At 34.0% G+C, this 14,754-nt stretch overlaps 1 protein-coding gene across 1 annotated transcript in view; it reads right to left on the bottom strand.

Annotated features, from left to right (window-relative positions):
- Positions 1–732: 732 nt before the first annotated feature.
- meng (serine/threonine-protein kinase meng-po) overlaps positions 733–14,754 on the bottom strand; it is a 29,249-nt gene continuing 15,227 nt past the window's right edge. Inside the window, exon 2 of the mRNA XM_069845961.1 lies at positions 733–2,187. Within this exon, the coding sequence (XP_069702062.1) occupies positions 973–2,133 (1,161 nt within the window). The 5' untranslated portion in view covers positions 2,134–2,187 and the 3' untranslated portion in view covers positions 733–972. The remainder of the gene's footprint in view (positions 2,188–14,754) is intronic.

The following is a 14,754-nucleotide window of genomic DNA, read 5'->3' as shown; positions in this document are numbered from 1 at the left end:
TAAAAATACCGGTAAATGATTATTTAAAAGTCGTGCAGAAAAATAGAATGATGGTAAATGAAATTATCCTGCATAATTACTAAATAATAAAAAAAAAAACTCTTCGGTTAAATCATTGTGGTGTGAATAGTGCTCTATAAGATGCTTCAAGAATCGGGCCATTTCCTGTTTCTGGGACTGTACATTACTGAAAAAAAATCTAAGCAAAAATTTGTTTGAATCCATTGAGAAGGAAAGAGATGGTAGCAAACAGCCATTTTCACGGTGGAAATACCTAAATGTAGATATGTGATATGTAACACCATTTCAAAAATGAGGGGTTTGAGAGTAAAACATCGTGTTAGTGTTTTGAAGTTATTAGGTAGATAAACTTTTTTACATGCAACAGTTTGTAGGCTATAGTTACCAGGAAAGTAAAATGTTTATACTTCTGCTATCTGTTGAGAGGTTGGAAAAATAACTACTGCGTTAGACGCAGAATCAAGATACCATAATATACGCTACATATCTCATTTTAACCAAAATGTCAGTTACCATGTTTTACGCCCGAGCTCCTCAAATATGGATAAAGAGGCTAGTTCAGATTTTAACATATCCTCTTAGTGTAGAACCTATCGGTTTCGCTGGAAATCGAAAAACACTAGAATGGTCGTCTGAGGAAAATAAGAACGTGTTTCGCGACATCGCTGTTATTTTACAATGTAAAAACTGTGGACACATCACATACTATGGCCTGAAGGTGGAGAATAACACAGCCAATGCTCGACTCTACTCGTCGCCGCACCAAGACCAATCAAGCTCCTCGGTGTCCCCCGTGTGAGTGAGGTCGGAGCGGAGCAGTTCCCCCGGGGCGCTGCTGAACGTGGGCGGTCCCTGCACCAGAGACTCGTTATCAGCATCATTCAGAGGAACATAAGTGATACACGATTCACTCTTGAATTGGTTTCCCGCCATTGGAGGCAACTCCAGACTTCATACATTTTCAAATCTGGGGATTGCTTGATGGTCACACTGGAGCAGCCATTCCCAAACCCTTTTCGTCATTGCTTTCTGGTCGATTGTCGTTTCAAGACCATAACCGGTCAGTAATTTCTTTAGCCTGTTTTTACTCTCGTCGACGAGGTGGGTTTTGTCGTCTAACTGATTCAGATACATGTTAATTGATTCGCGCCTTGAGATGGCGATTGCTGATGAAGAGGCACCGGCACCGGCACCGGCAACCCCACAACTGGAAGCCCTTCCTGATGTTTTTCGATCCATCCACATATCTTTAAGATACTTGTTGATCTCGGTAACAGATGCTCTCTTATCCGGCTTTCTTTCTAACAATCGCCTTAACATTCTTAGGAACCGAGAAGTGAAAGCACGGAATTGTACTGGAACCTTAGTTGTTTTTCTTTTCTGCCATCTCATAAAATTACAATAGGCTCCATCAGAAATGTCAGCCGATTGCCAAGGAGGACATCCGGTCATGCAAACAAATATAATAATCCCTAGTTGCCAACAATCTGATGTTAATTTACATTCATACCTTTCATTACTGACGAGTTCACAAATTTCTGGTGGCAAGAACGGTTGCCACGTGCATCTATGCTTAGTTACTAATGTGCCTTCTCGAACAGTCGCACCAAAATCACAGAGTTTAATGAGCGACATATCAGCTGCAAAAACTAGAACGTTCTCTAATTTCAGATCTCGATGCACTAGCTTCAAGGAATGCAGAAACCCGACAGCGGATGCCAACTGTTCTGCTATTCTCTTGCAGTACAACTCAGATAATCCTCCGGCTCTTACAGATCCGGATAGGTCTCCGAGAGGAGCGTATTCTTGGGCAAATACAAAACAGTTCTCAGTTGTGAAAGCTACTGGGTATACAGAGAGAATGTTCGGATGAGGACTTAGATAGTAGCTGTAGTGGTACTCCCTGTTGAATTCGCTTTCTGCTGTGAGTTCCATGTGGATAGCTTTGAGCACCACTTTTGTGCTGGTGCGTCGGTGCCTGACAAGTAGAATTCTTGCGAAGCTGCCTTCAGCCAGAGTACTTTGGATGTCGTATTCAGCCGAGATGTCGATGTCATCCAGTCTCGTCTTCTGAATGTTGTGTATCCCGTACTCTCTGTCCCTATTCTTCATCTTGACGTCTCCGTTGTTGGCAGCGAAGTGCAGACTGCACTTTTACCACAAATCCTGTCAAAGAAACAAACATACAAATAAGGACATTGTTTTACAAGAAAATATAAATTTTGTATTATATTCGACATCCATTATTTGAAAAAGACATAACACTTTTTGCTACATAAAACGTCGTTACTATATCTTTGATAACATATAACAAATTGATCAGTCTTATGGATTTTCAAGACAACAACTTTGATCAATTGCACTATGCTGCCATCCAGCGACTGCAAAAGAAGTCACATAATAACTCTGGTGGAATTGCATGGAATAATAGCTTGCAGCAGTACTTCCATCTAGCGGTCGTTACTATACACTATTTGAAAGTATTATTAGATATGGATTACTTTATATGGAAATAGTTCTGATTTTCCAAACATTCTGTTATTGCAGAAAAAGGCAGTTCGTATTTTAACAATATCACCACCCAAACTATCATGTAGATCTCTTTTCGAAAATAAAAAGATTATGACAGTGCACAATCTATATATTTTTTAACATTTAATGCATCTAAAAAAGAATATTAGCAATTATACGATTATAGAAGATCTTCATCACTATGAAACCAGAAATATTGATCACTTAAACGTACCATTTGTCAGGTTGCAAAAATACAATCTAGCTATATAATTACAGCAATAAAAGTATATAATAAGATACCTACAAGTATAAAGGCACATAATGAAAGACAATTCAAACTTCAGAATAAGAGATGGCTACAAAACAGTGCTTTTTATAATATGAATGAATTTTCTGAAAATGATGTAGTATTTTAGTTGAATTTTATTATTTTTTAGTTTTAATATTGGCACATTGTATTTTATATTATTACATTGACGAGGCGTCTTGTACTATTGTACCTTCAGGCAAATAAAGACCATGTATATGAATATGTTACTAAAAATTATTTTCAACAGTGGAGGCCCCGGTAGTTCTCTTTTTATGTTGTCATTTCATATAATGCGAATGGCGAGACTGTGTATGTCATCAGGGCTACAATGTAAAAGTTCAAATTATCCGAACTACATTCTTGCTTATTTATTTATCTGTCTGTCGAGTAGTTTTATACTCCTGCTTGGGTTTATCCTAAACCGATATTTCATGTATTTTCTATATAAACTGTAAATACACATACATGCTAAGGTTCTTTAATCCAGGATTAAGTCCACACCAGTGGAGTAACGGTTAGTCCGTCTGGCCGCGAAACCAGGTGGCCCGGATTCGAATCCCGGTCGGGGCAAGTTACCTGGTTGAGCTTTTTCCGGGGTTTTCCCCTCAACCCAATACGAGCAAATGCTGAGTAACTTTCGATGCTGGACCCTGGACTCATTTCACCGGCATTATCACCTTCATTTCATTCAGACGCTAAATAATCTGAGATGTTGATACAGCGTCGTAAAATAACCCAATAAAAATAAAAAAAATCCAGGATTAACATGAAGCTGGGATAATGGGTCTATTCAAATGGAACAGTGGTTCAGTAACTTGATAATAATAATAATAATAATAATAATAATAATAATAATAATAATAATAATAATATTAATTCTATAATATGTCATTATGAAATTCCATAAATAATGGAGAGAGTTTGGAATTTAACGGGTTACATCAGCTGCTTGTTTATGCGGATGACGTGAATATGTTAGAGAAAAATCTACAAACTATTAGGGAAAACACGGGAATTTTATTTGAAATAAGTAAGGAGATAAAGAAAGTAACTTCCAAGAAAACACATTATATGATTATGTCTCAAGGCCAAATTATAGTATGAAATGTAAATATAAACATTGGAAATTTATCCTTTGAATAGGTGAAAAGATTCAAATACCTTGAAGCAACATTAACAAAATATATAAATGACACTCAAGAGGAAATTAAACGCAGAATAAATATGACAAATGTCTGTTATTATCCAGCTGAGAAAATTTTTCCATCCAGTCTGCTTAAAAAAAAAAAAAAACTGAAAGTTAGAATTTATAAAACATTTATATTATCGGTTATTTTTTATGATTGTGTAATTTGGACTCTCAATTTGAGAGAGGGACAGAGGTGAAGGGTGTTCGAGAATAAGATGCTTAGGAAAAGCAGAACTGACGCGTTGTATTCTTCACGTGATGTAATTAGGAACATTTAATCCAGAGGTATGAATAGGCCAGAGCATGTAGCACGTATGGGTTATCCAGAAATGCATGTAAAATGTTAGAAGACCTGAGAGAAAAATACCGTTGGGAAGGCTAAGACGTAGATGAGAGGAGAATATTAAATGGATTTGAGGGAGTGTGGTAAGATGGTAGGGATTGGATTAATGTTGCTCAGGATAGGGACCGATGGTGGGCTTATGTGAGAGCGGCAATGAACATTTGGGATCTCTAAAAGTAATTGTTAAGTAAATAATAATAATAATAATAATAATAATAATAATAATAATAATAATAATAATATTTACTTACAAATGGCTTTTAAGGAACCCGTGGGTTCATTGCCGACCTCACATAAGCCCGCCATCGGTCCTTATCCTGTGCAAGATTAATCCAGTCTCTATCATCATATCCCATCTTCCTCAAATCCATTTTAATATTATCCTCCCATTTACATCTCGGCCTCCCCAAAGGTCTTTTTCCATCCGGTCTCCCAACTAACACAATATGCATTTCTGAATTCGCCCATACGTGCTACATGCCCTGCCCATCTCAAACGTCTAGATTTAATGTTCATAATTATGTCAGGTGAAGAATACAATGCGTGCAGTTCTGCGTTGTGTAACTTTCTCCATTCTCCTGTAACTTCATCCCTCTTAGCCCCAAATATTTTCCTAAGAACCTTATTATTAAACACCCTTAACCTATGTTCCTCTCTCAAAGTGAGAGTCGAAGTTTCACAACCATACAGAACAGTATAACTGTTTTATAAATTCTAATTTTCAGATTTTTTTACAGAAGACCGAATAATAACAGGCATTTCCCATATTTACTCTGCGTTTAATTTCCTGCCGAGTGTCATTTATATTTATTACTATTGCTCCAAAATATTTGAATTTTTCCACCTCTTCAAAGAATAAATCTCCAATTTTTACATTTCCATTTCGTACAATATTTTGGTCACGAGACATAATCATATAGGCTACTTTGTCTTTTCGGGGTTTACTTCCAAATTTATTGCTTTGCTTGCTTCAAGTAGATTTTCTGTGTTTTCCCTAATCGTTTGTGGATTTTCTTCTAACATATTCACGTCATCCGCATAGACAAAACGCTGATGTAACCCGTTCAATTCCAAACCCTCTCTTTTATCTCGAACTTTCCTAATGGTATATTCTACAGTGAAGTTAAAAAGTAAAGTGATAGTGCAATTTAAAAACAATTCTTTTGCATACAGAAATATTCGTTATGTTTTTACCAACATTTCCCATTTCTTAATATTCTAATTCTTAACTCATGAATTTCTTTTAAACAGTTTTTTCTGTTCCCAAAAACTTTGTATTTCGCGACTTAAGAGGTTTCTCAGAAAACCGACTTAGTTGTTGATTAATGTTGGTTAATGTAAACTTATTTGCTTAGAGTATGCACTACTCAAAAATTATATTTTCCAATATTTATTTCAAATTCCTCTTAGTAAGGTTGTGATCAGGAGTGGTAAAGTATTGTGAACAGGAGACGATTAATGGAAGGGTTCAGAGCCATAGTGGGCCAAGCGCCATTTATTAAAAACTGAGAAAGCATTGGTTAAAGTTAAGTAAATACCATAATTTAATTAAGATTAACATACCATTTAATTTTAATGTGCATACTTTATCTTACTTGCTATTTGTTTTGTTAAATTATGGTAATCACTTAATTTTAACTCTTATTTTCTCCGTTTTTAATAAATGGCGCTTGGCCTACTATAGCTCTGAACCTTTCAATTCCTTAACGTATTACTGAAAGAAAAACAATATTAGAGGTGTATAGTTCCAAAAGTCGACATCTGCCATTTTTATGAAAAATGAGATACGATCATTTTTTATATTTTTGGTTTGAAATACATTGGAAAAACACTATTTCATCCTCCAAAACTCGATATTTCTAACATAAATCAAGCTTTAAAATATGGAGTTTTTTTCCAAAACCCGACTTATTTTGTTAAGGTATTGTTCCAAAGCTCGACATACACAGTTTATTCCAAAGTCCGACATTTACACTTCCATTGTGTGAACTATGAAAGCCCGTAACGTTCCAGAAGTCGACATCTTTGCTCAAAACAAAGAAAGTGTGTGATTTCTTGACGCCACTAATGTTTTCTTTTAGAATATCATAATTCTTGAGTGCACAGAACTTACTGGGAAAATCGACAATGGAACTTTAGCTGAATAAGAATATGCTTCATTATATTGGTACTTCAGAGCTGTGCAGATTTTTACAACGTGTTTACGTTTGTATGAGCTTCTTATAGAAGTAAAATTTTCATAGAATCTCACATACAAATTTCGCCTTCAGAGCCAGGGCGTGGAAGAAAGAGAGTCGGTGATACAAAGAATTAGACAAAACACAGAAAAGGGATAGGAAGTTAAGTTTTATGCTAACTGTAATGTTTGTCTTTACAGTGATTGTGCGATGCTTGCCTGTATTTGATAATTTTTTGTATTGGTTATTGGTAGCTACTCTCTCAGAACTCAAAACTTTACCCATAAACCAATGAAGTTCCTAACTCAGCGTGATATCAACCACTTTTACAAAGTGTTTTACAGCGTCCCTAATAAGTTGGTTCAAGATAAATTCATACTGAATACACAACAGCTGATTATCCTAAAACATATTTTGTTAACATAACAGTTTCAACAGTGAGATATCAGGGGATGGGAGCAGGTCATGTTCTACCAGTTGACCGACAAACTTTCTTAAAAATCTTACAAGTGTCAAAGAATTGGGTGGGACTTCTATTTAAGTGGCATTTAAAAATTGGACTTCCGCCAGTAAAAAAAGAAGAGAAGAGGATACACGTAGCAAGAAATATGAAATAAAGTGATATGCTATGAAAGACTTCATCGAACAATTAGGTAAAATGAGTCACTCCATTTCCTCCATACCAACGGATAGAATTTTTTATGGAATTGAGAAGGAGGCAAAGAAGATGAACATAATGAAATCCGAAGATTACTGCAATATCTTCAACAACAATGACACCATAAACAAGTTAAGTATAGACTGCCCAGTTTATGACTGGAAACGAATATACAAACTGTTTTGAAGCCACCAAATGGCTGGCATTTCAAACTAAAATTCTGTAAAAGAATCAAGATAAAGGAATAAAAAATGGAGTTGCGATAAGGGGTGAACAAAACTATAAAAGAATTGTAAATTTGTACAAAGGATTTTGAAAAAGGGGAAAACGTGCTCTGGATGGAAAAATCACACTTGCACAAAAACACATGCATAATCTATAAGGAAGAACTAAGTAATGTTAACAAATTACTTAAAGAAATGTTTAAAATAACTAGAGAGACACGGAAACTTTGGAATATTGCAAGAATATCACAGACCGTATTTATAACCAGGATGAGTGCGAAGAAGATTGACTATCTGTGAACCACAGGAACAAGAGAATTTCAGGATTTAAAATGTACACTTAATGAAGGTTAAATATAATATTCTGATGATATATATATATATATATATATATATATAAATGACAATTGTTTATTATATTCCATGGATTCAATAAAATTAATAGCTTTTTAGCATAAAATGTGGATTATTTATGGGAACTAATTTTATTAGAATTTCCAAAATCCGACATAAAATTTATTGTTAGTTCCAAAATCCGACATATATTTTATTGTTAGTTCCAAAATCCGACATGTACAATAGTTAGTTCCAAAGCACGACATGTCCAAATTTAATAATCTAATAACTCTTACAAAAATACATACTTTTAGTTCAAACATGTAATTTTATCCTCAGCTTTACTATTAAAGACTATTATAAAAATTTCCTGCACATCTCAACACTGGAAATACTACAGATAGTTTTTTGGGTTTTTCTCTAAACCACTTTTAAAGCAAATGTCGGGTTTTGGAACTATACACCTAATTTATTCCATCACTTTGAAGTGTCGACATTAACTAGTAGTTCAGTGTACAATGTGTGCACCGCATTGGCTAGGCACTGGCTCTGCACCGGATCCCTACAGGGACAAGAAATGTGGATGCAGGACGCAGGGAGACAGAATGAGGTGGATTGTCTGAGCAACCCCCGGGGGTCGCGTGGGTGGTAATGTTACTGCTGCTGCTGCTGTAACTCCTGGACTTCTATAAATAGACTGGAATGTAACCAACTCCCCTCTCAGCACTACCCCTGCTCTCATCCCTTAACAAAATCGATATAAGCTGACGTCATACATGACGTCACAGTCTGTTACGCAGCAATCATCCCCCATTGCTATTCTCCCCTCGGAAGAAACATCGCGTAACACAAGAAATGCTTTTCATAACACTGGCGAAATGTTGTGCTTATATATGCGATTATGTAAGTCAATAACAGCAATTTTTCACAATACATTATGAAAGCGATAGTATTAAAAGCTTATATCTGTTATTGTTATACAACTTGTTTGATGCTGAATTGAAGGTGTAACTTATAAGAAACAAATTATGTACAAAATTTGAATAGATGTAGAATACGTATGGAGAAGGAGAGAATTTAAGAGTCGCATTTTATATCCACTTGTACAGAGTAGAAGTCAAATAATCCTGCAGGTTAAAAGGGACGATATGATATATTTAAATTAATATAAAACCTATACTACGTTTTGTGATTAAATACACGGTTGATTAGAAAATTATGATGGAAGTTTCAGCAGTCTGACAAAAATACCCCTAAGACACTGCTCCTTCTTCTCGTAATATAGAAGTAAGAGGTCAACGAAATCAGATCTGTTCCCCTAGGTCAGCGGTGACCAAACTGGGTATCGCTCTACAAACCCTCTACCTCTAGCAGGAACAGAAGGTTTCGTACAGAATGGAAAGAGGAATTTATTCGCTGTTCTGTCGGAGAAAATGTAATATGTTGCTTTGCTCAACGGTTCAATTAGTAGTAGTATATAGAAGCGACATTACAGGGCATTACGCTGAATACACAGGCATAACAGGTGTTATTGTTATTATTATTATTATTATTATTATTATTATTATTATTACTATTATTTATCAGCAAGTGTTACCATAATTCTTTTATACGGTGCCTGAATATATAGATAGACATACATCTCCCTTGAAGGATAAAATAATTATTAGACTACGATATATCTCCATTTCAATTTTTTAAAATCCTTTGATGAATATTATCAGTTATTTACTAGTTATTGATTTAATAGCAATAATAATAATAATAATAATAATAATAATAATAATAATAATAATAATATAGAGAAACTGAATATTACGTGCTAATGTAATAATGAAACGAACTATTAAACTCCAAGAACTGAAATCAGCCATAAATCATTGTCATGAAGAGAAAGACATAAATAAAATGTAAGGAAGCCAGCTATCTAGTGGCGAACGAAATAGCTCGTTCTCTTAACCCTTCCAACAGAGGAGAGTTTTTTAAAAGCATAATGATCAAGGTGGCTGAAATAATTTGTCCAATGAAAGTTATTAATTAATTTTGAAAAAAAAAACTGCGCTTTCTCGACTAAATATCCAGAAGAGAATTAGGAGATTTCTGACTGTGTTCATGAGGAATGTTTAAAAGAAAAGCAAGAAAATTTATATTTATTGGCTCCTGATGACAGTAGTGACATTACTGATACAGCAAAGCTTGCGATTTTTATTATATATATATATGTATTATATTTATTTAACCTGGCAGAGTTAAGGCCGTAAGGCCTTCTCTTACACTCAACCAGGATTAAAACTTGCTTATATACTTGAAAATAAAACTGGATCAGAATTAAGTAATTAGATACTGATACAATTTAGGTACATAATGAAATCAAAAGAGGTAGTTACATAAAAATTTACCTCATAAAATAAAAATAAACATAGTGTGAAATACATATTAATGTTGTCGGAATCAAATACGAATCACATAAAGTCAGAAGCCGATAATTCAATAAAAAAAATGTACACAGTAAAAATAAAAATTAACACATTAGTATACATATTAGTATTAGGTTACAATTAAGTAGGATTTACATAATTAAACCAGAAAGCGACAATTGAATAAAATGTACACAAAAATAGATTATTAATAAAAAACAACACAGTGGGATACATATTGGCGTTAAGTGTGATAAATAAACACGATTTACATGATTATACAATACAAATAAGAAACAAAAAAGAAAATAAAAAATAAACATAAATACAGTTGAACACATTCTATTAAATATTTACAACGCGTTAGGTCTGGCAACTCATCATAAGATATTTTTCTAATTTACATTTAAAGGAAATTAAATTTCGGCAGCCCTTCACTTCAGGCGGCAGAGAATTCCAGTGACGAGAAGTAGCAACAGTGAAAGATGAAGAACAAAGAGATGATGTGTGGAGTGGTATTTCTAGCGTGTTATCATATTGTGAGCGAGTATTTAAGTTATGAAACCGAGAAAGACTGTGGAATCGGACAGATAAGTAAGAGGGAGTAGAGATGTGCAAAATTCGGTATAAGAGAGAAAGGGAACTTAACTTCCTCCTCTCATTTAACCTGAGCCACAATTTATCGAAAGAAGGCGAAATGTGATCGTAGTAGCGGACATTACAAATGAAACGAACACACGCATTATGAACACGTTGCAGTTTCTGGGATAAATCCAGCCTGAGATCACTGAATAAAGCGTCACAATAATCGAAATGAGGCGTAATAAGAGTCTGTACAAGCGTCTGCTTTAATTTAGCTGGATAGTGGTACAATCTTTTGAATGAGTGAAGAGTGGAAAATACTTTCTTGCATGTGTGTTTGATATGCGTATGTTGCATTACTTTAAGTGTTTAGTATAGTTTGTTGGTATATTTTGTCTCATTTGCGTATATCGTGGACGAGTACTGTAGTCAAAGATTTTGAAACAGTTACTGTCATTCGATATCAACATGTAGTTAATAACTTCCTTGTCAAAAAGACTCTTCGCTGTGAATGATACTTGCATCTTGTTGTTGCGTATTTGTTACACGCATATTTAATTTCTTTTGAGTTCAATGGGATCGTTTAAAGGAAGAACATCGTCTTGTTAGCGTGCTTGTAAACAAATAGTGTTTCGCAGAAACCAAAGGAACTGAGGTTAGTGCATACATTTACAATTTGCAAAATGTTTTATGATTTTTCGTCTATTTAACGGTTTCTTTCTTGTAAATATGAAGTGATTTCGATAAACACGATGGCGTCAAATAATACGCCAAACACATGCTATTTTCTCTTTCGCTTAAAGTCTTTCTTACTTCTCCGTGCTAAAAAATTTATCGTTCTTCCGACCTTCAAAATGTTTATGTTTCACACCGGAAAAAACAAAACGATTTGTGACTTACATGAAACATTTCCTGACTGCCAGAGAAGTTTTATATTTACTGAATCTCTCCCTTCACATGCTGATAATAAAATGAACTAAAATAGATCTTCTAACAACTTACATGTACGGCGGTCTTGGTTCTGCCTTGTGAAGGTTTAGCCATTTCACGGCCTCTGTCGAAATTCCAAATAAAAGACCAGCGATTCAGTTCAATAACCTTGTTGTATTATATTGTCTGCAGGAGGTGGTAGTGTGTTGGCAAAGAAAATATATGTAAAACTAAACGGTGTCATTAAAAATAACACGTTTTGTAGTGATATATTTTACGTATTTTGTAACAATCTCATTCTTTGTTATGTTATCACAAATGTATTTCTGCTTCTGTTTTATTTTTCCAATCATTAAAAGATTTTGTTTGTGTCATAGAACCATTCAGTCCTATTATGCCGAAGTACAATCGAGATTATCCTATGGTATACATTCCTGGGAGTCAAGTACGAAGACGAGTGATGTTTTCATTGCTCACAAGCAAACGTTCTGATGGGGGGAGATAAAAAAAGTTAATTTTCAGTTTCTTCCACCATGTTAATAATGTCAAAACAATATACAAATTTTGGCCACTCGACCGCAATTACGAGGCCGTCCAGAAAGTGATTTTCCCTGGGGCCATTTATAGAAAAAGCACAATTTCATGGAAATATTTATTGAAGCAGATAGAGAAATTGTTGCGCTATTTGTCAACATATCTCCCACTAGAATTGAGACATTTGTCATACCATGCGATCAATTTTTGTGTCGTAGAAGTCAGCCGCCTCAGATCGGAACCAGCGTTTGACTGCGTCTGCACCTCTCACTGTCGATTCCATGATGTGAGAAATGTCTCAATTCCGATGGAAAATATGTTGAAAAATAGCTCAACAATTGCTTCTGTACCAATAAATTTGTACATGAAATTGTGTTTTTTTCTGTTAACGACCCCTGGCGAACTTATTTTTTACAGCTCTCGTAATTGCGATCGAGTGGCCAAAATTTGTATAAGCACTTATTTTTACATTATTAACATGGTGGAAGAAAAAAAAAACCTTTTTATCTGTCCCCATCAGAACGTTTGCTTGTCAAAAGCATGTTGTGAGATGCATGACAGGTGTTGATAATCGTACATTATGTAGGGATTATTTTGAGTTTTAATATTTTAACAGTTTATGCTTTATATGTTTTTAAGCGTATGGAATTAATACATTCTAATAAGAACCATTTTTTTGATCGAAATAGTGATTTTCATTATTACAGCACTCGTTTTAAGGACAATTTTAATATTCCAGTACATCGATTGACAAGTTTCAACAAACCGTATATGGTCTATGACTTGAAATATATCTGCAATGCTTGGGAAAAGTGGCATAAGTCAATTTCCACAAACAAATTTTATTAGTTTATTGACAACTTACAGAACATCTGCTTGCTTGGCTAAAGAGACATAAGTATTTCTCCCATTAGAATAATCCATACAGAAAAAATCAAATCAACATAAACCTGTGTGAAGACAGTTTTTTCCTTATGTAAAATTAACATTTTTGACTTGTGCCACTTCTCCGAGCACTGCAGATAATGGTTTGCCTCATGAAATAAAAAATACGAATGATTTAAGTTATTTTAAAAGAGAGATCAAAAGAATTTTAACAAACCTCTGTCCCTACAGTTTAGATAAAATACGTGTGGGTTTGCATTGGTCCTAATTTATTCTGTTTTTTTTTTCTATCTTAATTATTGTTTTTCTTTGACATGTCCTATGATTTTAACTCTTTTATGAACAAACAAGGAAATAATGATAATAATAATATAATAATAAATATAGGCAACATAAATAAAATAATGTATTATTCATTGAAATAAAAACGAAACCTTCCTTTAGTGCGCTGTATACAAAAGGAATATTTCATAATTTAAAAAACTTGTATATTTGATTCATTTATAAATAAATTCTGTATGCCGTACCGCACACAGTTTTACACAATTTCACACAGAGGACTGTATACAACATAGGAGTGTGGTCGAGGTAATTTGAGTATAGTGGGGTAATTTGGATATATGTTACAATTTATTGAATAAAAGTTTACCTAATCTTCAAACACATGCCCATTTAATATATAAGCATTGTCTATTTCACAATTTTCTCTCATGGAGTGTTAAAAATTTGTGTTGATGACACAGATACTGCCTGGTAAAAAAAAACTGTTTTTTATTTACTAGTGTATGAAATGACACGTCACATTCAAAGCCATATTGTTGGGCAACCAGCTGTGATGCAATAACCAAATTCATGCATATGTACATAGCACATATTTAGAAAATGTTTTAATAAATGTAGTGACATATAACTAATAATTTGTTAGTGAATTACAATTTACAAACGTGAGGTAACTTGGGTATAATTAGAGGTTAATTTGTAACTGGCTTAATTTTCGTTCCAGATCATGCCATTTACACAAATTATGGGTTGTTGAAAGACGAATATCCGAATTGTTTTCTGTCCCTGATTTTAATGAGAAATATTTTAAGTTTACAAAATAATCCTTATCAAGAACTTAAGTATTTGGTGAAAATTGTTGATCTTGTTAGGTCTAATTAAGAATTTAAAATGTCTACCTAACCTCTGATTCTGTTTTAGAATACATACACTAACTATGGTTGGGTTAATTTTATTTTATAAGTCACATTATGTTTGATTTGGTTAAATAATTATGTAAATTGTTAAAAAATGACTGGATTATGCTGCTTGACAAATATGGCAATCCTCTTGTGTTTGGAGTAAAAATAAAAATGTATGCAATTTATATATGTGGGTTATCATTATTTACCTTCGAAGTCTTCACTTAATATTTTCCAAGCAAACTGTGGAGAGTGAAATGGATAGTTATATTACTTATAGCTTATGAAGTGCCTCAAAATAGAAACCATTTACAGATTGTGAATATATAAAGGAGTGCTTGGAATCAGCAGCAGAAATGTTATCTTCGAAAATATATTTGAAGGGACTCGAGCGTAAAATATGGTAACTGATATTTTGGTCAAAAATGAGATATGTAACGTATAATATGGTAT

The sequence above is a fragment of the Periplaneta americana genome, chromosome 14 (genome assembly GCF_040183065.1).
Source record: "Periplaneta americana isolate PAMFEO1 chromosome 14, P.americana_PAMFEO1_priV1, whole genome shotgun sequence".
In the NCBI taxonomy this organism is placed as follows: Eukaryota; Metazoa; Arthropoda; class Insecta; order Blattodea; family Blattidae; genus Periplaneta; species Periplaneta americana.
This window is presented reverse-complemented; position numbering and strand designations above follow the sequence as displayed.